Source organism: Pecten maximus, chromosome 1 (genome assembly GCF_902652985.1).
Source record: "Pecten maximus chromosome 1, xPecMax1.1, whole genome shotgun sequence".
Classification (NCBI taxonomy): domain Eukaryota; kingdom Metazoa; phylum Mollusca; class Bivalvia; order Pectinida; family Pectinidae; genus Pecten; species Pecten maximus.
Window position 1 is genome coordinate 28,935,617 of NC_047015.1, and position 24,585 is coordinate 28,960,201.

Genomic DNA, 24,585 nt, shown 5'->3' on the forward strand with positions numbered 1-24,585 from the left:
TCTCCTTATGATATCAGAGAGGCTGATAATTATAGTATCTCCTAATGATATCAGGCTGATAATTATAGTATCTCCTAACGATATCAGAGAGGCTGATAATTATAGTATCTCCTAATGATATCAGAGGCTGATAATTATTGTATCTCCTAATGATATCAGAGAGGCTGATAATTATAGTATCTCCTAATGATATCAGAGAGGCTGATAATTATAGTATCTCCTAACGATATCAGAGGCTGATAATTATAGTATCTCCTAATGATATCAGAGAGGCTGATAATTATTGTATCTCCTAATGATATCAGAGAGGCTGATAATTATTGTATCTCCTAATGATATCAGAGAGGCTGATAATTATTGTATCTCCTAATGATATCAGAGAGGCTGATAATTATTGTATCTCCTAACGATATCAGAGAGGCTGATAATTATTGTATCTCCTAATGATATCAGAGAGGCTGATAATTATAGTACCTCCCAATGATATCAGAGAGGCTGATAATTATAGTATCTCCTAATGATATCAGAGAGGCTGATAATTATAGTATCTCCTAATGATATCAGAGAGGCTGATAATTATAGTATCTCCTAATGATATCAGGGAGGCTGATAATTATAGTATCTCCTAATGATATCAGAGAGGCTGATAATTATAGTATCTCCTAATGATATCAGAGAGGTTGATAATTATAGTATCTCCTAATGATATCAGAGAGGCTGATAATTATTGTATCTCCTAATGATATCAGGCTGATAATTATTGTATCTCCTAATGATATCAGGCTGATAATTATTGTATCTCCTAATGATATCAGAGAGGTTGATAATTATAGTATCTACTAATGATATCAGAGAGGTTGATAATTATAGTATCTACTAATGATATCAGAGAGGTTGATAATTATAGTATCTACTAATGATATCAGAGAGGCTGATAATTATTGTATCTCCTAATGATATCAGGCTGATAATTATTGTATCTCCTAATGATATCAGGCTGATAATTATTGTATCTCCTAATGATATCAGGCTGATAATTATTGTATCTCCTAATGATATCAGGCTGATAATTATTGTATCTCCTAATGATATCAGAGAGGCTGATAATTATTGTATCTCCTAATGATATCAGAGAGGTTGATAATTATAGTATCTCCTAATGATATCAGAGAGGCTGATAATTATTGTATCTCCTAATGACATCAGAGAGGCTGATAATTATTGTATCTCCTAATGACATCAGAGAGGTTGATAATTATAGTATCTCCTAATGATATCAGAGAGGCTGATAATTATTGTATCTCCTAATGACATCAGAGAGGCTGATAATTATAGTATCTCCTAATGATATCAGGCTGATAATTATAGTATCTCCTAACGATATCAGAGAGGCTGATAATTATAGTATCTCCTAACGATATCAGAGAGGCTGATAATTATAGTATCTACTAATGATATCAGGCTGATAATTATAGTATCTCCTAATGATATCAGAGAGGTTGATAATTATAGTACCTCCTAATGATATCAGAGAGGTTGATAATTATAGTATCTCCCAATGATATCAGGCTGATAATTATAGTATCTCCTAATGATATCAGAGGGGCTGATAATTATAGTATCTCCCAATGATATCAGGCTGATAATTATAGTATCTCCTAATGATATCAGAGAGGTTGATAATTATAGTACCTCCTAATGATATCAGAGAGGCTGATAATAACAGTATCTCCTAATGATATCAGAGGGGCTGATAATTATAGTATCTCCCAATGATATCAGGCTGATAATTATAGTATCTCCTAATGATATCAGAGGGGCTGATAATAACAGTATCTCCTAACGATATCAGAGAGGTTGATAATTATAGTATCTCTCAATGATATCAGGCTGATAATTATAGTATCTCCTAATGATATCAGAGGGGCTGATAATTATAGTATCGCCTAATGATATCAGAGAGGTTGATAATTATAGTACCTCCTAATGATATCAGAGGGGCTGATAATTATAGTACCTCCCAATGATATCAGAGAGGCTGATAATTATAGTATCTCCTAATGATATCAGAGAGGCTGATAATTATAGTATCTCCTAATGATATCAGAGAGGCTGATAATTATAGTATCTCCTAATGATATCAGAGAGGCTGATAATTATAGTTTATTCCATAACCACGCTTGTTTCACAACTGATATGGCACGTGATAAAATTCGTAGCAGTGTGTTATTGTTTTTGTTTACACACCGCAGTGTGTAACCACTTTCTAAGCCTCCGATTGGTCATTTGTGACCTCCAAGGAATCTGATTGGCTAACCTCTGGCCTTTGACCACGGACTATTTTTACTACTCTCACTTATCTTTTCTTTTTTTTTTGCCGTCTGTCTTCAAAGATTTTTTGGTGCTCAACATTAGCATATTAAACTGGGTGAGAGGGGTCCCCGGGTGTCATGGAAATGTCGATTAATCTGGGGTTTGAGTCGTACGAAATATAATTTGATGGTAAAATAGACGACGGAAGCGAGATATTGCATTGATTATAGGCCTACGAGTAGCGAATTAAAACTGACCCCCCCCCCCCCCCCCCCCCCCCCCTTGATTCTAGATATGCAGTGGATCCCGATAGCAATGAATGAATTATCAAAATAATGAACAAATGTAATACAAAATGGTTAAATCGCTGCCTCTAAATAGTAGTCATTTGAATGAAACGGTCGCACCATCTAACGTAACTGTTAGGCAGCTTCCCTTTTTAAGTTGGGTGTCATTCGGTACGGAACAGAAAAAAAAATCAACGAATAAACACAAGTATTCTTATCATTCCACTTACCTTTATTACGAATATATTTATCCCAAACACAAAAATTTAAAAATCATCTTGGAACATTTGTCTCATTTCAGTAAACTGACAAGATTTCGTGTAAACACACTGACAAACGTAACTAGGTCTACATAACTGTCAGGCCTATATTATTGCTCAACACTCTAGCTCGGTTTCCGAAATATTTGTTGAAATGCACGATGTCTTGAATGAATAAATCTCAGAATGAACATTTAACATCACAATAACCAGTAATAGCATACCTACGAAATCCAGGAAAGGACCGATAATTGAATCTGACAATGATTAGTCTAATATTCAGCGGTGACGTTACTAAATTTCACGATGACGGTGTCGTCTTCGAATATTTTGAGCGGAGTTATTTAACAAGTTACCTATTAATAAATTACACAGATACAAGGACTTTCAAAGTTATATTTCGTTTTGTAAAATAATATCATTTACAAATATAGTACAGAAGATATGAGTCGTGCATCTAAAATAGATGATCAGCTTTCGTTCATAACGACCTATATTTTGTCCCGTAGTGATTTGGTTCACGGAATTTAGTTGCTACGTTGGGAGAATTTGAACTTGACATGCTTACATTTGTAAGTAAAGAAGTTATGGGATAAACAAGTTCCCCTACTCGTGACGATTGTTTATCATTTTTATCCAACTCTTGTTAGTTAATTTTCTAATTTTGAAAAGACACTCCCTAAAGCTTGTGTCTTTTCAAAATTAGAAAATTAACTAACTCGAGTTGGATAAAAACAAGAGGCCCAGGGGCCTTAACGGTCATCTGACTCTAAATTAAAACCCTTATATTATTGTAGTATGCATTCTCTGTAGCATGTATATAGTAGCACTGTTGGCCATGGTGGCCATCTTGGATTTCTGACCAACCCAATAAATAACAACACTTGGTCTGGACCATCTAAGAATAATTTCTGGTAAGTTAGAGCTGAATCCCACCGGTGGAATTTGAGAAGAAGTTTGAAATAGGCATTGTTCAGGAAAACCATGATTGCGCAATCATGTTACAAAATGGCCGCCATGGCTGCCATGTCAAAGATTTTACGAGGCCGAAAAAATAACAACACTATGTTGGCCCTCCTTTCTTAACATCCTCACCCATTGCCAGCTCAATGGCACCAATGGAACTGGAGAAGAAGTTTAAATGTGTTTTTCAAGATGGCGGATATGGCGGCCATCTTGGATTTCAGACCAATCTAAAGAATAACAACACTTGGTCAGGATCATATCAGGATCATTTCAGGCAAGGTTCAGCCCAACAGCACTAGTGGAACTTGAGAAGAAGTTTAAAATGTTTTTTATAAGATGGCGGCTATGGCGGCCATCTTGGATTTCGGACCGACCCAAAAAATAACAACACTTGGTCAGGATCATATCAGGATCATTTCAGGCAAGGTTCAGCCCAACAGCACTAGTGGAACTTGAGAAGAAGTTTAAAATGTTTTTTATAAGATGGCGGCTATGGCGGCCATCTTGGATTTCGGACCGACCCAAAAAATAACAACACTTGGTCGGGATCATATCAGGATCATTTCAGGCAAGTTTCAGCTCAATAGCACTGTTGGAACTTGAGAAGAAGTTTAAAATGTGTTTTTCAAGATGGCGGCTATGGCGGCCATCTTGGAATTCGGACCGACCTGAAAAATAACAACACTTGGTCGGGATCATCTCAGGATCATTTCTGGCAAGTTTCAGCCCAACAGCACTGTTGGAACTTGAGAAGAAGTTTAAAATGTGTTTTCAAAATGGCGGCTATGACAGCCATCTTGGATTTCGGACCGACCCGAAAAATAACAACACTTGGTCAGGACCATCTCAGGATCATTCCTGGCAAGTTTCAGCTTTATAGCACCGGTGGAACTGGAGAAGAAGTTTAAAATGTGTTTTTCAAGATGGCGGCTATGGCGGCCATCTTGGAATTCGGACCGACCTGAAAAATAACAACACTTGGTCGGGATCATCTCAGGATCATTTCTGGCAAGTTTCAGCCCAACAGCACTGGTGGAACTTGAGAAGAAGTTTAAAATGTGTTTTCAAAATGGCGGCTATGGTGGCCATCTTGGATTTCGGACCGACCCGGAAAATAACAACACTTGGTCAGGACCATCTCAGGATCATTCCTGGCAAGTTTCAGCTTAATCCCACTGGTGGAACTTGAGAAGAAGATTGAAATGTGAAAAGTTTACGGATGGCGGACGGGTCAGATGACCTAATGATAAACAATCTCCACTCGTTGGGGAACCTCTATATCTCCTTATGATATCAGAGAGGCTGATAATTATAGTACCTCCTAATGATATCAGAGAGGCTGATAATTATAGTATCGCCTAATGATATAAGAGAGGCTGATAATTATAGTATCTCCTAATGATATCAGAGAGGCTGATAATTATAGTACCTCCTAATGATATCAGAGAGGCTGATAATTAGAGTATCTACTAATGATATCAGGCTGATAATTATAGCATCTCCTAACGATATCAGAGAGGCTGATAATTATAGTATCTCCTAATGATATCAGAGAGGCTGATAATTATAGTATCTCCTAATGATATCAGAGAGGCTGATAATTATAGTATCTCCTAATGATATCAGAGAGGCTGATAATTATAGTACCTCCTAATGATATCAGAGAGGCTGATAATTATAGTATCTCCTAATGATATCAGAGAGGCTGATAATAACAGTATCTCCTAATGATATCAGAGAGGCTGATAATTATAGTATCTCCTAATGATATCAGAGAGGCTGATAATTATAGTATCTCCTAACGATATCAGAGAGGCTGATAACTATAGTATCTCCCAATGATATCAGGCTGAAAATTATAGGATCTCCTAATGATATCAGAGAGGCTGATAATTATAGTATCTCCTAATGATATCAGAGAGGCTGATAATTATAGTATATCCTAATGATATCAGAGAGGCTGATAATTATAGTACCTCCTAATGATATCAGAGATAGAGAATACATGGTCAGTGTCTTAAAATATAAGCTGTATTTTGGCGAGGGTAAAGAAAGACGAAAGTGGCGAGCCTTGGCGAGCCACTTTTGTCTTTCTGTCCCGAGCCAAAAATACAGCTTATATTTTAAGACACTGACCATGTATTCTATTTATCCTGCAACAGTCATAAAAATAATCATCAAAAATAATCATTTTGAAGTGAAACGGTGTCAAAAATGACAGAAATATGTTCGCCTTTTAAACGTAGTTTCACTTTGAAGTAGGTCAGTCGAACTGACGCACGTGCTAAGATTCCAAAATACAGCTGTTTTCCGTCACTGCCGTATACAGCAAAAATATATACGGTGGGTGTATTCCGACAATGCGGTGGCAGTTGCAGGATAAAGGCTGATAATTATAGTACCTCCTAATGATATCAGAGAGGCTGATAATTATAGTATCTCCAGAAGAATGCTCCATGTCTTGGACGACCCTATTTGCCATTGTATGTTTTGTTTTTCATGCCAGTTTCTGAATTATTTTTTAATTTGCTTTTTAAGTTGTTTTTGGAATGTGCTGATTATTTACTTATTTTAACCTTCTGTACTGGTTTTCATTGTATAGTTATTTTATAGTGTTATAAGGTTTGTGATGATTTATATAGCTTACCTTTACTAAGTTTTTAACCTGTTGTATTTTGATATGAGGTTTATAATTAATTTGTGTAGCTATTATTAATAACCATCATTAGTTATTAGTTACAATCTTTCTGTATTTGCATTCTGTTATTTTCTACATGTGCTGATTATTTGCTTAGTTTATTTTTCTGTTCTTGCTTTTACTGTGTAGCTTTAATAGTGTTTAATGTCTGATACTTTATGGAGCTTGCCATTTTTTGTTCATTAACTATTTCTAATAATTTGATGTCATTTTGATTTAATTAATTCTGAGTAGCTCTTACTAGTAAGTTACTTCTGCATGAAATTTTAGTTATTGTTGGTTATAGTTATTGCTTAATATGTTTGTTGAAATACAAGCTGTATTATAATAGAGCTGCATGATGTTGCAAATGTTAAACATTTTTAACAGTAAATAAAGATTATTGTATTATTACCGAACAGTATTGTAATCATTTCCCAATTTATACAACTTGTATTTTAATAATATGAAAGGCTAAAGCTGAAAAGCTCATGAAACCATTTTCTTTGCATTTCTCCTAAAAGTGCTATAAGCATTTTGCTTATAATTACCTGGTAAGATATCTGGAAATCATGAAAGAAGTCAGTTTGGTCAATACCCCTTCTCGTATAAATTTGACCACAGTTTGGTCAATACCCCTTCTCGTATTTTGACCAAACTGTTAAAAATGCCTATGGGGTAAGTTTATCATTCTGAACAACAAAAATGGGTATTTACATTTTGTTTTTTATCTTGGTGCTAAATATTTTGGCATGGATTGCCAGAATAATACGGTCCTTATATGAGTAATGGGAATTAAGGTTAAAATAATACCTCTTGGTTTTAGCAAAGAAATATTTTCTTTCCTGTCATTATGGCCAATAGTACAGGGTACACTAGTGTACATAATTTTGAATAAAATTATGAATTTGTACAAATGTTGAATTTTAAATCTATTATATAAAATATCCATTTTACTATGACTTTTCAGGTAAGGTCCTCAGAAATTCAGATAAAATTTGTTCCAGAAACAAAGATTTCTGTTATTCTGAATCCTGAACTTACCCATTTTTGTTATACTTTTCTGGCAAAATTGCATAAAATGTAACTGACCTTAACAAAATAAGTATTTCAAATATGCAATGCACATAAATAAATGGACACAAAAAGTTTTGGAGTATTTGCTTGCTGTTTTTTTAGATTACAGGTTTTGGAAATTGGTATGCTGTTCAATACTGACAAAAATAGCACCATATCAGCAAATTTGGTAAAATATGATGCTCAAAATTACTTTTGTGTGTGCATGAACAATCAGTCCTATAATGAAAGTTCAATGCCATATTTCTAGCACAATATAAACTCATTTTGTTATAGATTTGTTAATGCTAGTTTCTACATTTAATAGACAATAAAAGCAATTATCATCAAGTTAAGAATGATTTTATATTAATGTTTATCTGATCCAATATCCCAGTTGAAAAAAGTGCTGTGTCTTAGGTCTTACTATACTGTTAATTATTCATATCCATCATTAAATAAAAGGTAGATATTACACTTCGAAGGTTAAAACATGATTTTCTCTTATTTTCTTTATTTCTCAAAAGGCCTAAAAGACATTTTCCAACAGGCCTATTTTGGTAGACTTTTCCCCTGTTATAATGTAGGTAGTCACCCTTCAAAACACAAGAAATAAATTCTGTCGCAATAGTGTCCTACTTTAGACTACTGTATACCTGGTAATTTTCGCCCCCGTTTAATGTTCGCCCATTGAAGATAGGGCGAATTTAAGATGAAGACGAAAATTTCTAGCTGAATTGAAGTATTTATAAACCATAGTACACAAGTGTAGTCAGATCACAAACATACCCTCTTACTTTTCAACTGTAAAATCACGTACTAGGCTTAGCATTTTCAATCAAAAACGATACATGCACGTACTAAGTTATTTTAAAAAATCAATAATTTCTTTTCAATTATGTAGTCCGGTCATGATAAAAATGAAATGCAGAGTAGCATCAGATTCCTGCTATGGAAAAGACTAATTTTATGAGTTCACCGTCACTTAATATTGCGGCTTCCATTCATGTACATTTATGTACGTGTGAACAAGAGAAAACACTGGTCAGTCATTAGTCACGGTGGGGCGAACTTACAATTGATCGGCTGTATCTCCATTTGCCCACTTTTTAAAATCCTATAATGAGGGAAGTGTTGTGACAAGAATTATAGTCTATTTCAGAGTAGTTAACCTAAATTTACCTGTGTTTTTTACCTGTGTTTTTCACCTGTTACCTGATTATATCATGATGGTAACTTATACCTATAGGATGTACATATCAAGAAAAACGTATTAATTAAATAAAAATGCAATAAATTACAAAATATATATATATTAATTGCATTTATAGACTATAATGAACTAATTATCTAAAATCAAAGATTTTTTAATAATCATTTTATCATTACTTATAATAACAATAAAATTTCACCAACTTACAATGATCATATGTAACAATGTCCAATAATATTAATGACTGAATGATGGAGATGACTCGCGGATCATCAGCTTTCCAACCACGGACAGCTTATTTGACCTCACCAACGCCGACACCATCTACTGCGACGGAACATTCTTCACCTTTATTATGCAAACATTTCAGTCTCCATGTTAACTATACCAGTGCGATTTATTGTCTAATGTTAATTATTTGTGTATATTCTGGTGTTGCTCATGTATCGTATATATGATCTTAGTGTCAAATAAAAAAACTTCTGAAACTTCTGAAACCTGCCCAAGCTTTTCTATCAGATTTATACCATCTATGCAGACATAGACGGACAGATGTACCCACTAGTCTACACTTTATTGCCTAGCAAGACCCAGCAGACGTACACCCGATGCCTCACCCTTCTGAAGATGACCGTGACAAACTACAACCTCCCCTTCAGCCCGCCGACGCAGCATCACACCTTCTTCACTTGAGTAAAGATAAAAATCAGGGAAGAAACCTGCGTATGAACTGTAATGACATTAATAATATTGCCATATATACTGTATCTTAGATGTTGTACAAATGTAGATATGTTTTTATATAAAAAAAAATTCAATGAATTGTTTCCTTTTCATGAAATTTACATGTATATGGTAAAATAATGTTTAATTAAAATGTATTGATATGAAACTGTAGTTGATATGTATCGCATAATGTATTTAAAGTAACATATTGCAATGATATCTAAAATATGTCTTAAATGAATGAAGGGATTTGTAGTGTAATATCTTCCATAAAAAATGAAATTAATGCATTTAGTGCTTTCTTGGTGATATATGTTGCTGATTGAAATGTATTATCTATATACAATTTGTATGTCTGTCGTTGTATAATTTTGTTTTATGTCATTAGTACTCATTACATGTGCTCTTTCTAAAAAAAATTTTTTTTAATTAAAATGTATTGATATGTAACTGTAGTTATGTATCGCATAATGTATTTAAAGTAACATATTGTAATGTTATGTAAAATGTGTCTTAAATGAATGAACGAATTTGTATTATAATATTTTCCATAAAATGAAATTAATGTAATATTAATGTTACATGCATAGGTATATATATCTCTATTTCCCCACTTTCTCCAGGTAGCACATGTAAATGACTACAGGTAAAACACAGGTAAAATTAAAATGGAACAAACTATAATTGGTTTTCCTTTGTTCTCCTATATCAACACTTTTCTTTGAACTTTAAAAAGTGGGCAAATGGAGAACACCCCAATTGATCATGTTTGCTTAAAATCACCCATGCATACCCGATACTACTTGAATCAGCTGGGACTAAAAGAAAATCTCAGGACAGGTAAACGTTCTTTGTTTCACACCTGATTACATTTCACATCTCGTGCTAGTAAGACAATTGGGGAACTCGATATGTCCAGAGTGGTCCGATTGCAACTGTATTGAGAATTCCGAACGGAACTTTTCGATTTTACAAACGAGGAAAGGATATTTCTTGAAAATCATTTAGGGTGAATTTAAAACGGGGCGAATATGTTTTGTGTTGCTCTAGGGCGAAAATAACCTGGGGTGAAAATTACTAGGTATACAGTATATTTTGAATAAATAGATTGGACCATCTATTGTAGTGTATTGTACTGTAACGGTTGTTGAGTGTTGAGTAAATTTAATGTAAAAGTTGTATGGTAATTGTACAGTAGTTGTAGAGTAAATTTACTGTAATTGTTGTAGAGTAATTATACTGTAATAGCTGTAGAGTAATTGTACTGTAATAGCTGTAGAGTTATTGTACTGTAATAGCTGTAGAGTAATTATACTGTAATAGCTGTAGAGTAATTATACTGTAATAGCTGTAGAGTAATTATACTGTAATAGCTGTAGAGTAATTGTACTGTAATTGTTGTATAGTAACTATTCTGTAATAGCTGTAGAGTAATTTTACTGTAATAGCTGTAGAGTAATTATACTGTAATAGCTGTAGAGTAATTATACTGTAATAGCTGTAGAGTAATTATACTGTAATAGCTGTAGAGTAATTGTACTGTAATAGCTGTAGAGTAATTATACTGTTACAGTAATAGCTGTAGAGTAATTATACTGTAATAGCTGTAGAGTAATTATACTGTAATAGCTGTAGAGTAATTGTACTGTAATAGCTGTAGAGTAATTATACTGTTACAGTAATAGCTGTAGAGTAATTATACTGTAATAGCTGTAGAGTAATTATACTGTAATAGCTGTAGAGTAATTATACTGTTATAGCTGTAGAGTAATTGAACTGTGACAGTGTTAGATTAACTATACTGTAATAGCTGTAGAGTAATTATACTGTAATAGCTGTAGAGTAATTATACTGTAATAGTTGTAGAGTAATTATACTGTAATTTAATAGCTGTAGAGTAATTGAACTGTGACAGTGTTAGATTTATTGTCCTGTAATTGTTGTTGAGTAATTGTACTTGTGTTGTAGAGTCATTGTACAGGTGTTGTAGAGTAATTGTACAGGTGTTGTAGAGTCATTGTGACAAGGACAGTTGCAGAGTAAGCTAGCTTAGATACTATAGCTAATTATCATATCATCTGTGGGAAGTGTAGACAACTTTACCCTGTACTTACATTGGTCAGCCCTGGCATCATTCAAGTAGTAAAGTATCGGGACCAGAACATCCAACACATCACTCGACTTCAACACATAAAACATGAACTTCTGCAACAACAAATGAAGAGGTCAAGGTCAAAGTTTTTATAAGTATGCACAAACCCAGATATATGATAATGTAATAAAGATTTTATGACCATTTTTAGCTGAGTGGGGTGATCAAAGTGTCAGAGGAGAGGGTGTCTATATACTCACATCAAGTTTTAATATTTACTGAGTACTGAGCTACTTGACCACCAGCCTATCGATTGACAAAGCTGTTTTAAGTTTTTGTTATAATGACAGAAGATCAGGCAACAAGTAGTTTTGAAGGATTGATACGAGTAGTTACAACAATTCGCGAGTAGATCAATGACACCTGTTGATAATTCAAGAGATAGTGTCACCAGAACAGTAACTTGTAAATATGCACAAAAGACTTTTACAGTACAAAGTCAACTTCATCCATGGACTACAAAATACAACTTTAATCTATCATATTTCTTTGCATATGAATAGTTCCATTGCCTCAAGTTTGAAAAACATACCCGGTATTGTTGAAGCAATACATGTCCCCTACTGCCCCCCACTATAAGTACCAGTGACTTGGCCCCCCCCCCCTTACTATTAGTAACAGTGACCTTGCCCCCCCACTATAATTACCAGTGACCTTGCCCCCCCCTACTATTAGTAACAGTGACCTTGCCCCCCCCACTATAAGTGCCAGTGACCTTGCCCCCTCCCTACTATTAGTAACAGTGACCTTGCCCCCCTCCTACTATTAGTAACTGTGACCTTGCCCCCCCACTATAAGTGCCAGTGACCTTGCCCCCCCCCTACTATTAGTAACAGTGACCTTGCCCCCCCCCTACTATTAGTAACAGTGATCTTGCCCCCCCCCCCCACTATAAGTGCCAGTGACCTTGCCCCCTCCTACTATTAGTAACTGTGACCTTGCCCTCCCTACTATTAGTAACAGTGACCTTGCCCCCCCCCTACTACTAGTAACAGTGACCTTGCCCCCCTCCTACTATTAGTAACAGTGACCTTGCCCCCCCCCCCCCCCCCCCCCCCCCCCCCCCCCCCTACTATTAGTAACAGTGACCTTGCCCCCCTCCCCCCTACTATTAGTAACAGTGACCTTATCTGTGGTCCAAAATCCCTGAAAAACACCATAGGGGACTAATAAAGTTTGTAACAATTGTGCTTTCATTACCTTTCACCCATTATCTACAATAACCTACCTTGTTGATATCACACCCATTATCTACAATAACCTACCTTGTTGATATCACACCTCACACCCATTATCTACAATAACCTACCTTGTTGATATCACACCTCACACCCATTATCTACAATAACCTACCTTGTTGATATCACACCTCACACCCATTATCTACAATAACCTACCTTGTTGATATCACACCTCACAACCATTATCTACAATAACCTACCTTGTTGATATCACACCTCACACCCATTATCTACAATAACCTACCTTGTTGATATCACACCTCACACCCATTATCTACAATAACCTACCTTGTTGATATCACACCCATTATCTACAATAACCTACCTTGTTGATATCACACCTCACACCCATTATCTACAATAACCTACCTTGTTGATATCACACCTCACAACCATTATCTACAATAACCTACCTTGTTGATATCACACCTCACACCCATTATCTACAATAACCTACCTTGTTGATATCACACCTCACACCCATTATCTACAATAACCTACCTTGTTGATATCACACCTCACACCCATTATCTACAATAACCTACCTTGTTGATATCACACCTCACACCCATTATCTACAATAACCTACCTTGTTGATATCACACCTCACACCCATTATCTACAATAACCTACCTTGTTGATATCACACCTCACACCCATTATCTACAATAACCTACCTTGTTGATATCACACCTCACAACCATTATCTACAATAACCTACCTTGTTGATATCACACCTCACACCCATTATCTACAATAACCTACCTTGTTGATATCACACCTCACCCCCATTATCTACAATAACCTACCTTGTTGATATCACACCTCACACCCATTATCTACAATAACCTACCTTGTTGATATCACACCTCACACCCATTATCTACAATAACCTACCTTGTTGATATCACACCTCACACCCATTATCTACAATAACCTACCTTGTTGATATCACACCTCACAACCATTATCTACAATAACCTACCTTGTTGATATCACACCTCACACCCATTATCTACAATAACCTACCTTGTTGATATCACACCTCACACCCATTATCTACAATAACCTACCTTGTTGATATCACACCTCACACCCATTATCTACAATAACCTACCTTGTTGATATCACACCTCACAACCATTATCTACAATAACCTACCTTGTTGATATCACACCTCACAACCATTATCTACAATAACCTACCTTGTTGATATCACACCTCACACCCATTATCTACAATAACCTACCTTGTTGATATCACACCTCACACCCATTATCTACAATAACCTACCTTGTTGATATCACACCTCACACCCATTATCTACAATAACCTACCTTGTTGATATCACACCTCACACCCATTATCTACAATAACCTACCTTGTTGATATCACACCTCACACCCATTATCTACAATAACCTACCTTGTTGATATCACACCTCACAACCATTATCTACAATAACCTACCTTGTTGATATCACACCTCACACCCATTATCTACAATAACCTACCTTGTTGATATCACACCTCACACCCATTATCTACAATAACCTACCTTGTTGATATCACACATCTTCCAGAAGAGAACTAGCAGTTCCTGATGGATTTGAATTTTTTTGGCTGATCCAGGTAAATATGTCTGCATTAGCGGGTTATTTAACAGGCGTGTGATCCCTTTAAGGATAAAGGCGAAGTCCTAAAGGATAAAATATTATATTAGATATCTAAAATACAGCAACATTAAAAATATGTTTAGTTTGATTATACTGGAAATTCAAATTATTTGATTTCCTACATTTTGAGTTATATGTAATACCAAATGCAGTGTGGCTGGTCTGTTATGCTAATTTATTAGAAAATTTCACTTTTATTTGTATTGAATTCGAATGTGAGAATTTGCCAGATAATAATTAAAACTATATTTCTGCAATAAGAGGAAGTAAGCTGATAGTTATATATTTTGGATCTCAGTGACAGGACGACCGCCACTTTTACAGCAATGTAGTATTTGCTACCTCTTCTCTGTGGATCCTTGATAGGTAGTTCACAAACAAGTTGTCAGGTCCACCAGTCTGGGGAAAATTGAGAAACAAATTAAAAAATAATAGCTATCATGGCAAGAGTAAAATTTTAATAATTTACACTTAAATTTTACGATAACTATCACATAAAAAATTCATACACAATGGCAGTGATTATATCTGTGATCTTTGTGTTATACCAGGGAGATCTCGAGATCCTTGTGTTATACCAGTCAGATCTCGTGATCCTTGTACTACACCAGTCAGATCTCGTGATCCTTGTGTTATACCAGGCAGATCCCGTGATCCTTGTACTACACCAGATAGATCTCGTGATCCTTGTATTAAACCAGGCAGATCTCGTGATCTTTGTGTTAAACCAGGCAGATCTCGTGATCCTTGTGTTATATCAGACAGATCTCATGATCCTTGTGTTATATCAGACAGATCTCGTGATCCTTGTGTTATACCAGTCAGATCTCGTGATCCTTGTGTTATATCAGACAGATCTTGTGATCCTTGTGTTATACCAGGCAGATCTCGTGATCCTTGTGTTATACCAGGCAGATCTCGTGATCCTTGTGTTATACCAGTCAGATCTCGTGATCCTTGTGTTATATCAGACAGATCTTGTGATCCTTGTGTTATACCAGGCAGATCTCGTGATCCTTGTGTTATACCAGTCAGATCTCGTGATCCTTGTACTACACCAGATAGATCTCGTGATCCTTGTGTTTTACCAGGCAGATCTCGTGATCCTTGTGTTATACCAGGCCGATCTCGTGATCCTTGTGTTAAACCAGGCAGATCTCGTTATCCTTGTGTTATATCAGACAGATCTTGTGATCCTTGTGTTATACCAGACAGATCTCGTGATCCTTGTGTTATACCAGACAGATCTTGTGATCCTTGTGTTATACCAGGCAGATCTCGTGATCCTTGTGTTATACCAGGCCGATCTCGTGATCCTTGTGTTAAACCAGGCAGATCTTGTGATCCTTGTGTTATACCAGGCAGATCTCGTGATCCTTGTGTTATACCAGGCAGATCTCGTGATCCTTGTGTTATACCAGACAGATCTCGTGATCCTTGTGTTATACCAGACAGATCTCGTGATCCTTGTGTTATACCAGGCAGATCTTGTGATCCTTGTGTTATACCAGACAGTTCTCGTGATCCTTGTGTTACACCAGACAGATCTCGTGATATTTGTGTTACACCAGACAGATCTCGTGATCCTTGTGTTATACCAGACAGATCTCGTGATCCTTGTGTAACACCAGACAGATCTCGTGATCCTTGTGTTATACCAGGCAGATCTCGTGATCCTTGTGTAACACCAGACAGATCTCGTGATCCTTGTGTTATATCAGACAGATCTTGTGATCCTAGTGTTATACCAGACAGATCTCGTGATCCTTGTGTTATACCAGACAGATCTCGTGATCTTTGTGTTATACCAGACAGATCTCGTGATCCTTGTGTTATACCAGACAGATCTCGTGATCCTTGTGTTACACCAGACAGATCTCGTGATCCTTGTGTTATATCAGACAGATCTCGTGATCCTTGTGTTATACCAGACAGATCTCGTGATATTTGTGTTACACCAGACAGATCTCGTGATCCTTGTGTTATATCAGACAGATCTCGTGATCCTTGTGTTATACCAGGCAGATCTCGTGATCCTTGTGTTATATCAGACAGATCTCATGATCTTTGTGTTATACCAGACAGATCTCGTGATCCTTGTGTTATACCAGACAGATCTCGTGATCCTTGTGTTACACCAGACAGATCTCGTGATCCTTGTGTTATACCAGGCAGATCTCGTGATCCTTGTGTTAAACCAGGCAGATCTTGTGATCTTTGTGTTAAACCAGGCAGATCTCGTGATCCTTGTGTTATATCAGACAGATCTTGTGATCCTTGTATTATACCAGACAGATCTCGTGATCCTTGTTTTACCAGGCAGATCTCGTGATCCTTGTGTTTTACCAGGCAGATCTTGTGATCCTTGTGTTATATCAGACAGATCTCGTGATCCTTGTGTTATACCAGGCAGATCTTGTGATCCTTGTGTTACACCAGACAGATCTCGTGATATTTGTGTTACACCAGACAGATCTCGTGATCCTTGTACTACACCAGACAGATCTCGTGATCCTTGTACTACACCAGACAGATCTCGTGATCCTTGTGTTATACCAGGCCGATCTCGTGATCCTTGTACTACACCAGACAGATCTCGTGATCCTTGTACTACACCAGACAGATCTCGTGATCCTTGTACTACACCAGACAGATCTCGTGATCCTTGTGTTACACCAGACAGATCTCGTGATCCTTGTACTACACCAGACAGATCTCGTGATCCTTGTACTACACCAGACAGATCTCGTGATCCTTGTACTACACCAGACAGACCTCCTGCCCAGTAATCTTCTACAGGAAATTTTATATATAAATAACCTGAGAAGTTGAATGTTTCCTATGTGGGTATGACTTACATCACTTTGCTGTTCCATGGCAGTGCCTCCAGACGTCCCATCTACAGACACATTCTGCTGTGACGAGGAGTCATTCTCTAAGGTCACACACAGTACCTGTAGAGCACCCTCCACCAGGGGTTCACTTGAGTCGTTAAACATGAGATGGTTGTAAGGTACGCCATAACCGACTGGATCGTAAGCGCACACAATGTTCAGGAGTGAGGTAAACAGAGGCAGGGCATGTCTGTAATACAATGCAAGTTACAGAGAGATATGACAAATTACCAGTTAACTACACAAATATCAACACAAGTTACAGATAGATATGACAAATTACCAGTTAACTACACAAACATCAACACAAGTTACAGATAGATATGACAAATTACCAGTAAACTACACAAACATCAACACATGTACAAGTTACAGAGAGATATCACAAATTACCAATAAACTACACAAACATCAAGGCAAGTTAGACAGACAGTAAACTGTTAACATCCTTGATAGAGGAATGGACATTTAGACACAGGATACATGTATGTACCTGTTTTCTGTGGAGGAGAAGTACTGGATCCATTGATTAGGATGGCTATGGGCATCAGCTGTAACACAAAGTACATGGTGTGTCTCAGAACTACATTGGGAAATCAATGGACTAAACAGCAGTCACCTTTCGGTAAAAATAACATGAACCTAATCTCTGCAAAAACATTTAAAATTCTTAAACCCTTTATTGTTTGGTTATCTTATTTTCTACATATTTATTATGGTATTTTTAAGTTTCCTTACCAACAGGAGGAAGGTACATGGTCTCCGAAAAACAGGTGAGTAGAAGTTTGATGATCTCACACCGGTTCTGGTCGTAATACTGGTTCCTGGTGGGAGAGTGAGCAAAGCCAACGCCAGCCTCCCAGATATACTCACAGCTATCTATAGTGTGCATGTCCTCTGGATTATCCTGTGGAAAAAAAACATCTACTATAACAGGGGTAACGATGGATTGGTTAGTTTTCACAATTAAGCAATTATCCTCTACAAAATCGATTCCAGAGCATTTCAAATTAAAACAGCAAAAGTCTAAACCAACAGAAATGAACTACAGTTTTCATTTTTCTTTCAAATGATCCTGAAAGTCCCTTCTTTTATATTCAATATTATTATTTTTGTGTCCTTATTTATGACAAATTTTGTGGACAAAGCAAGTGACTATGATACTCACAAAGGTTCCTGTAGAGTACACAATAAATTGTTTGTCTCCACAGGGAAGAGCTGGTATTACATTAAACATAGAAATTGTGAAGCATTTATTTTCTTTTACAAACATACAATGTAACATGATCAGGAGGATACAATTATGTAGTGTTCCTATGATGTTTCATGTGCTTCCTTGGGATATCAACAAACAAGAGACTTTGTAATTATTTAGTATGCATATCACAAATACTCAGTAACTAACGACAGTATAAGGTATTGTCTGACTACTTACCGGTCCTGCTTTTCTAGTAGAGGCTACTGTAAAGTCTGGGCAGAACAACAGGTCCTAAAATACAAAGTTTTAATGTTAGGATAGAATAACAGGTCCTAAAATACAAAGTCTTAATGTAAAGACAGAACATGTACAACAGGTCCTAAAATACAAAGTTTTAATGTTAGGATAGAATAACAGGTCCTAAAATACAAAGTCTTAATGTAAGGACAAAATAACAGGTCCTAAAATACAAAGTCTAAATGTAAGGACAGAATAACAGGTCCTAAAACAAAAAATCTTAATGTAAAGACAGAATAACATGTCCTAAAATACAAAGTCTTAATGTAAGGACAGAATAACAGGTCCTAAAATACAAAGTCTTAATGTGAGGACAGAATAACAGGTCCTAAAATACAATGTTTAGATGTAAGGACAGAATACCAGGTCCTAAAATACAAAGTCTAAATGTGAGGACAGAATAACAGGTCCTAAAATACAAAGTCTTAACATAAGGACAGAATAACAAGTCCTAAAATACAAAGTCTTAATATGAGGACAGAATAACAGGTCCTAAAATACAAAGTCTAAATGTAAGGACAGAATAAAAGGTCCTAAAATACAAAGTCTTAATGTGATGACAGAATAACAGGTCCTAAAATACAATGTCTAGATGTAAGCACAGAATAACAGGTCCTAAAATACAATGTCTAGATGTAAGGAGAAGGACAGAATAACAGGTCCTAAAATACAATGTCTAGATGTAAGGAGAAGGACAGAATAACATGTCCGAAAATACAATGTCTAGATGTAAGGACAGAATAACATGTCCTAAAATACAATGTCTAGATGTAAGGACAGAATAACAGATCCTAAAATACAAAGTTTTAATGTGAGGACAGAATAACAGGTCCTAAAATACAATGCCTAGATGTAAGGACAGAATAACAGGTCCTAAAATACAAAGTTTTAATGTGAGGACAGAATAACAGGTAATAGGTCCTAAAATAAATCTAACACTATTAAACAACACTTAACACAGTTCCATTCTATATGTTGTATTACTGAATAGCGTTTTAAATTCATGGGGTCAATATATTTCGCGTTTTTATTTTCAGAACATAGCAGGTAATAAATTCAAAATTCCACTGAATGAAGTCAAAATCCTAGTTAACAAGTGTAACCAACATTGGGGGAAGTCAAAATCCTAGTTAACAAGTGTAACCAACATTGGGGGAAGTCAAAATCCTAGTTAACAAGTGTAACCAACATTCAATTGAAGTCAGAACACATAGCTTTATACATGTGTCACTTACCGACATTGCATTGATCAGAGATTGTGCTAATGGTGGACTCTCATTCTGAAAAAAAAATTAACAATACATTTGGTTAAATATTCAAATGAATACATAGATGGTGATATTATCAAAACTGCATTTTGAGAGGTAGATATTACTGTACAGTTAGTGAATACATTATGTCTACTAGCTATAGGTCTATCATATTAATAGTACTAACTTCTGTTTCCTCTGACTGTCCTGGTAGGGTGGACCAGAAAAAACCTCTCCAATCAGGGTCTTCAAATATGTAGGGCAGAACTCTGGTCAACAGTCTCACACAGTTCAAAACTACAACACATAACAAACAACAGTAAAGAAAACTCTACAACATATATATATCTCTGTATATCTGAAATATTTGTTTATTGGTTTTAACAGTTTAGTGAGGCATACTCACACTATACATCTTCCATATACAGTGTGTATTTAAAATTGATAATTTATATTTTAATGAACAGATACACCATACAAGGAACTAGACTTAAAATGCCCTTTACTCATCAAAATAAGATCATTTTAACAGTTAATTAGGTGCAAAATTACTTAAAAGGAATTCTAAGAATAGAATGGCTAGGAAATAAAATGATATATTTTCTAATGTGCTCTATATATGAAATCATACCATCATTTACAATGAGATATATATGTTATAACATATGTACACAAATTTTAATTCTTAAATACAGGTAATGTCAGGAGACAGAAATACATATCTATAGATACCTGTCTGTTGTTCTCGTTGGGATGGACAGCCACTCTCTGCAGCTGACACAAGCTTTTCCACTGCCTTGTAACATAATGTGGCGAGATTTGATGGAGACTCTTCTCTTAGTGCTCGAATCTCCGCTGCAGGGATTAGTGTGAAAACATCTTGCACACAAGTAACACTTTCTGACCAAAACTGTTCCCAAAATGCCTCATCACTGGCCTCTATTGGCTTCAAAATATAAATGTTGGATAATGTACTGGTTAGTGCTGATATACTTACTGTACATCATGATCTGGCAATCATTCTAGAGATTGTAAGGAAGGGGAAGAATCTTAAATGTCCCTTCATTTTATTTGTTGAATTATATCATGAAACTTGAGAAATGGTGTTGATGAAACACTGATAAAAAATGATTTGCAATGAACTTCTACCATGATACTTAGCATTTATATAATTTTATGAATTTAGTGAAGACTTATAGGCCTAATTATTTGTTTGCAACAAAATTGAACAAATGCATTTTTTAAAAGTTTGTCAAAATTGAATTACCTGGCCATTAAAAGACATCAAGCATACATTCTAAACTAAGATCTCTAAATCAAAGGCATGACAGTCTGACAAACACAGACAACTTGTCTTTTGGCTTCACCTGACAATTTTTTATCGTTTAATTCGTACGTCTGGCCTATAATCAAAATACGATTAAATGTTTCGTTGGGCCGATTTCGTTCAACTGTTAAGCGCTCATAAATTATGTTGTTTCGCCACGTTTGGTTTGTTTTTCTGTAAAATATAGTATGATTGGCCATATTTTCTGTCATACAGGATTGGGCATACATACTTAATTAGTATGCATCACATGTATGAGGGTTTCAAATGACAACGCGTAAATTCATTGCCGATAACTTGCCAAGAGTGGGGGAAAATCAATAAACCGAAACGTCCTATTTGGTTCAGGAAATGCGACAATCTGGTGGTTATATCTCGCCGTTCAAACTCTAAATATCTGACAAAAAAACACAGAAAGTGTACAAACCTGTGTCTTTGTGGTTAACTGTATAACAGCTTTGCGAAAATTAAGCTTTGTATCTGTATTTCCCATCGTCTAATTCCGCCTTGTTGGCACTTCATTCACAGATGTTTTTTGTTGACTATTATCATAGGAGAGTTAGCAAAAGGGAGACTACTCATTGCTAGAACAGCATATTTAGGTGGCACACTACAAAATAATGGTAAATATTCATAGTAAATGTATTATACCATTACTCCAATACACATTTAAACTTCTAGTTGCACAATGATTAGCTATTCATTTAAAAGTATTATTAACTTTTTAATGCATTATTGCAACTTTTTAAAGGAGTTTAAAAAAAAAACCCAAAGACTTTGAAAGTGTAGACAAGGACCTGCATGCAGGTCATTAACTTTCATTAAACATAATATGGTATTGGATCGGAAAGTGTAAGGCCAGTATGATTTATTATCAGACATAGAAAGAGACAGGAGGCAACTCTTGCTGAATTAAAAGATAACACAAGATTGGCATCATTAATTAGAACTGATATGGTAAACATTATCCTGGAAGCTAGAACATGTCATCCTGGGAGCTAGAACATATCATCCTGGGAGCTAGAACATGTCATCCTGGGAACTAGAACATGTCATCCTGGGAGCTAGAACATATCATCCTGGGAGCTAGAACATGTCATCCTGGGAACTAGAACATGTCATCCTGGGAGCTAGAACATGTCATCCTGGGAGCTAGAACATGTCATCCTGGGAGCTAGAACATGTCATCCTGGGAGCTAGAACATGTCATCCTGGGAGCTAAAACATGTCATCCTGGGAGCTAGAACATATCATCCTGGGAGCTAGAACATATCATCCTGGGAGCTAGAACATGTCATCCTGGGAGCTAGAACATGTCAACCTTGGAGCTAGAACATGTCATCCTGGGAGCTAGAACATATCATCCTGGGAGATAGAACATGTCATCCTGGGAGCTAGAACATATCATCCTGGGAGCTAGAACATGTCATCGTGGGAGCTAGAACATGTCATCATGGGAGCTAGAACATGTCATCGTGGGAGCTAGAACATGTCATCCTTGGAGCTAGAACATGTCATCCTGGGAACTAGAACATGTCATCCTGGGAGCTAGAACATATCATCCTGGGAGCTAGAACATGTCATCCTGGGAGCTTGAACATATCATCCTGGGAGCTAGAACATGTCATCCTGGGAGCTAGAACATGTCATCCTGGGAACTAGAACATGTCATCCTGGGAGCTAGAACATATCATCCTGGGAGCTAGAACATATCATCCTGGGAGCTAGAACATGTCATCCTGGGAGCTAGAACATATCATCCTGGGAGCTAGAACATATCATCCTGGGAGATAGAACATATCATCCTGGGAGCTAGAACATGTCATCCTGGGAGCATCCTGGGAGCATCCTGGGAGCTAGAACATGTCATCCTGGGAGCTAGAACATGTCATCCTGGGAGCTAGAACATGTCATCCTGGGAGCTAGAACATGTCATCCTGGGAACTAGAACATGTCATCCTGGGCGCTAGAACATGTCGTCCTGGGAGCTAGAACATGTCATCGTGGGAGCTAGAACATGTCATCCTGGGAGCTAGAACATGTCATCCTGGGAGCTAGAACATATCATCCTGGGAGCTAGAACATATCATCCTGGGAGCTAGAACATGTCATCCTGGGAGCTAGAACATGTCATCCTGGGAGCTAGAACATGTCATCCTGGGAGCTAGAACATATCATCCTGGGAGCTAGAACATATCATCCTGGGAGCTAGAACATGTCATCCTGGGAGCTAGAACATGTCATCCTGGGAGCTAGAACATGTCATCCTGGGAGCTAGGACATATAATCCTGGGAGCTAGAACATGTCATCCTGGGAGCTAGAACATATCATCCTGGGAGCTAGGACATATGATCCTGGGAGCTAGAACATATAATCCTGGGAGCTAGAACATATCATCCTGGGATCTAGGACATATAATCCTGGTAGCTAGAACATATAATCCTGGGAGCTAGAACATATCATCCTGGGAGCTAGAACATGTCATCCTGGGAGCTAGAACATATCATCCTGGGAGCTAGCTGCAGACAATTGACCACTTAATGGCGGTCTATCTCATGAAGACAAGTCCCATGCAACCATATATGGGAACATACATGTATGAGTTGGATAATTTGTATGAATATAAATTTTATTAAAGCTGTAAGAAAGAGAGGGGTCAGAAGGGATACCATCAGGGAAGGTTATATTAATGTCTGTGCTCAGAAAGAGATCAAGATTAGGAGAATATTTGACATGTATGCCAAGAGGGAGCAGGTAGAGTGTTGACTTGTGATAAACAACTTTAGTGTTTACTGTTACAGAATAATGAAGTCTTAAATAAAAGCTGGAAAGAGTGTCCAATACTAAATCCCCTGACTGCATACACAACTATCATGAGGTAACCTTTTGAAAAACTATTTGGTCACAACTGTACAGTCTAGCTGTGATATTGAAGCTTGTTATAACTTATAAGTAGATGGTGTATAATGCCTTGCCAGTCAACTTTGATACAATGTATGAGGTGGGCTTACTGCATGGAAATGAATTTGAATTTGTTTGCATTTTGTTTTTG

At 36.5% G+C, this 24,585-nt stretch overlaps 1 protein-coding gene across 2 annotated transcripts in view; it reads right to left on the bottom strand.

The window, feature by feature from the left end:
- The window catches only part of LOC117329598 (protein HID1-like), a 37,675-nt gene extending 15,588 nt beyond the window's left edge, over window positions 1–22,087 (bottom strand). For both annotated transcript variants that reach the window (XR_004533237.1, XM_033887616.1), the window contains exons 1-11: window positions 21,960–22,087; window positions 20,938–21,151; window positions 20,393–20,502; window positions 20,191–20,235; window positions 18,896–18,949; window positions 18,199–18,367; window positions 17,954–18,011; window positions 17,425–17,650; window positions 14,909–14,965; window positions 14,449–14,589; window positions 11,613–11,703 (exon numbers count right to left, since the gene is read on the bottom strand). Coding sequence is in view for 1 of the 2 variants with exons in the window: in XM_033887616.1 (XP_033743507.1) it covers window positions 11,613–11,703; window positions 14,449–14,589; window positions 14,909–14,965; window positions 17,425–17,650; window positions 17,954–18,011; window positions 18,199–18,367; window positions 18,896–18,949; window positions 20,191–20,235; window positions 20,393–20,502; window positions 20,938–21,151; window positions 21,960–22,025 (1,231 nt within the window). In the remaining variant the exon portion in view is untranslated. The remainder of the gene's footprint in view (window positions 1–11,612; window positions 11,704–14,448; window positions 14,590–14,908; window positions 14,966–17,424; window positions 17,651–17,953; window positions 18,012–18,198; window positions 18,368–18,895; window positions 18,950–20,190; window positions 20,236–20,392; window positions 20,503–20,937; window positions 21,152–21,959) is intronic.
- Between the last annotated feature and the right edge of the window lie 2,498 nt (window positions 22,088–24,585).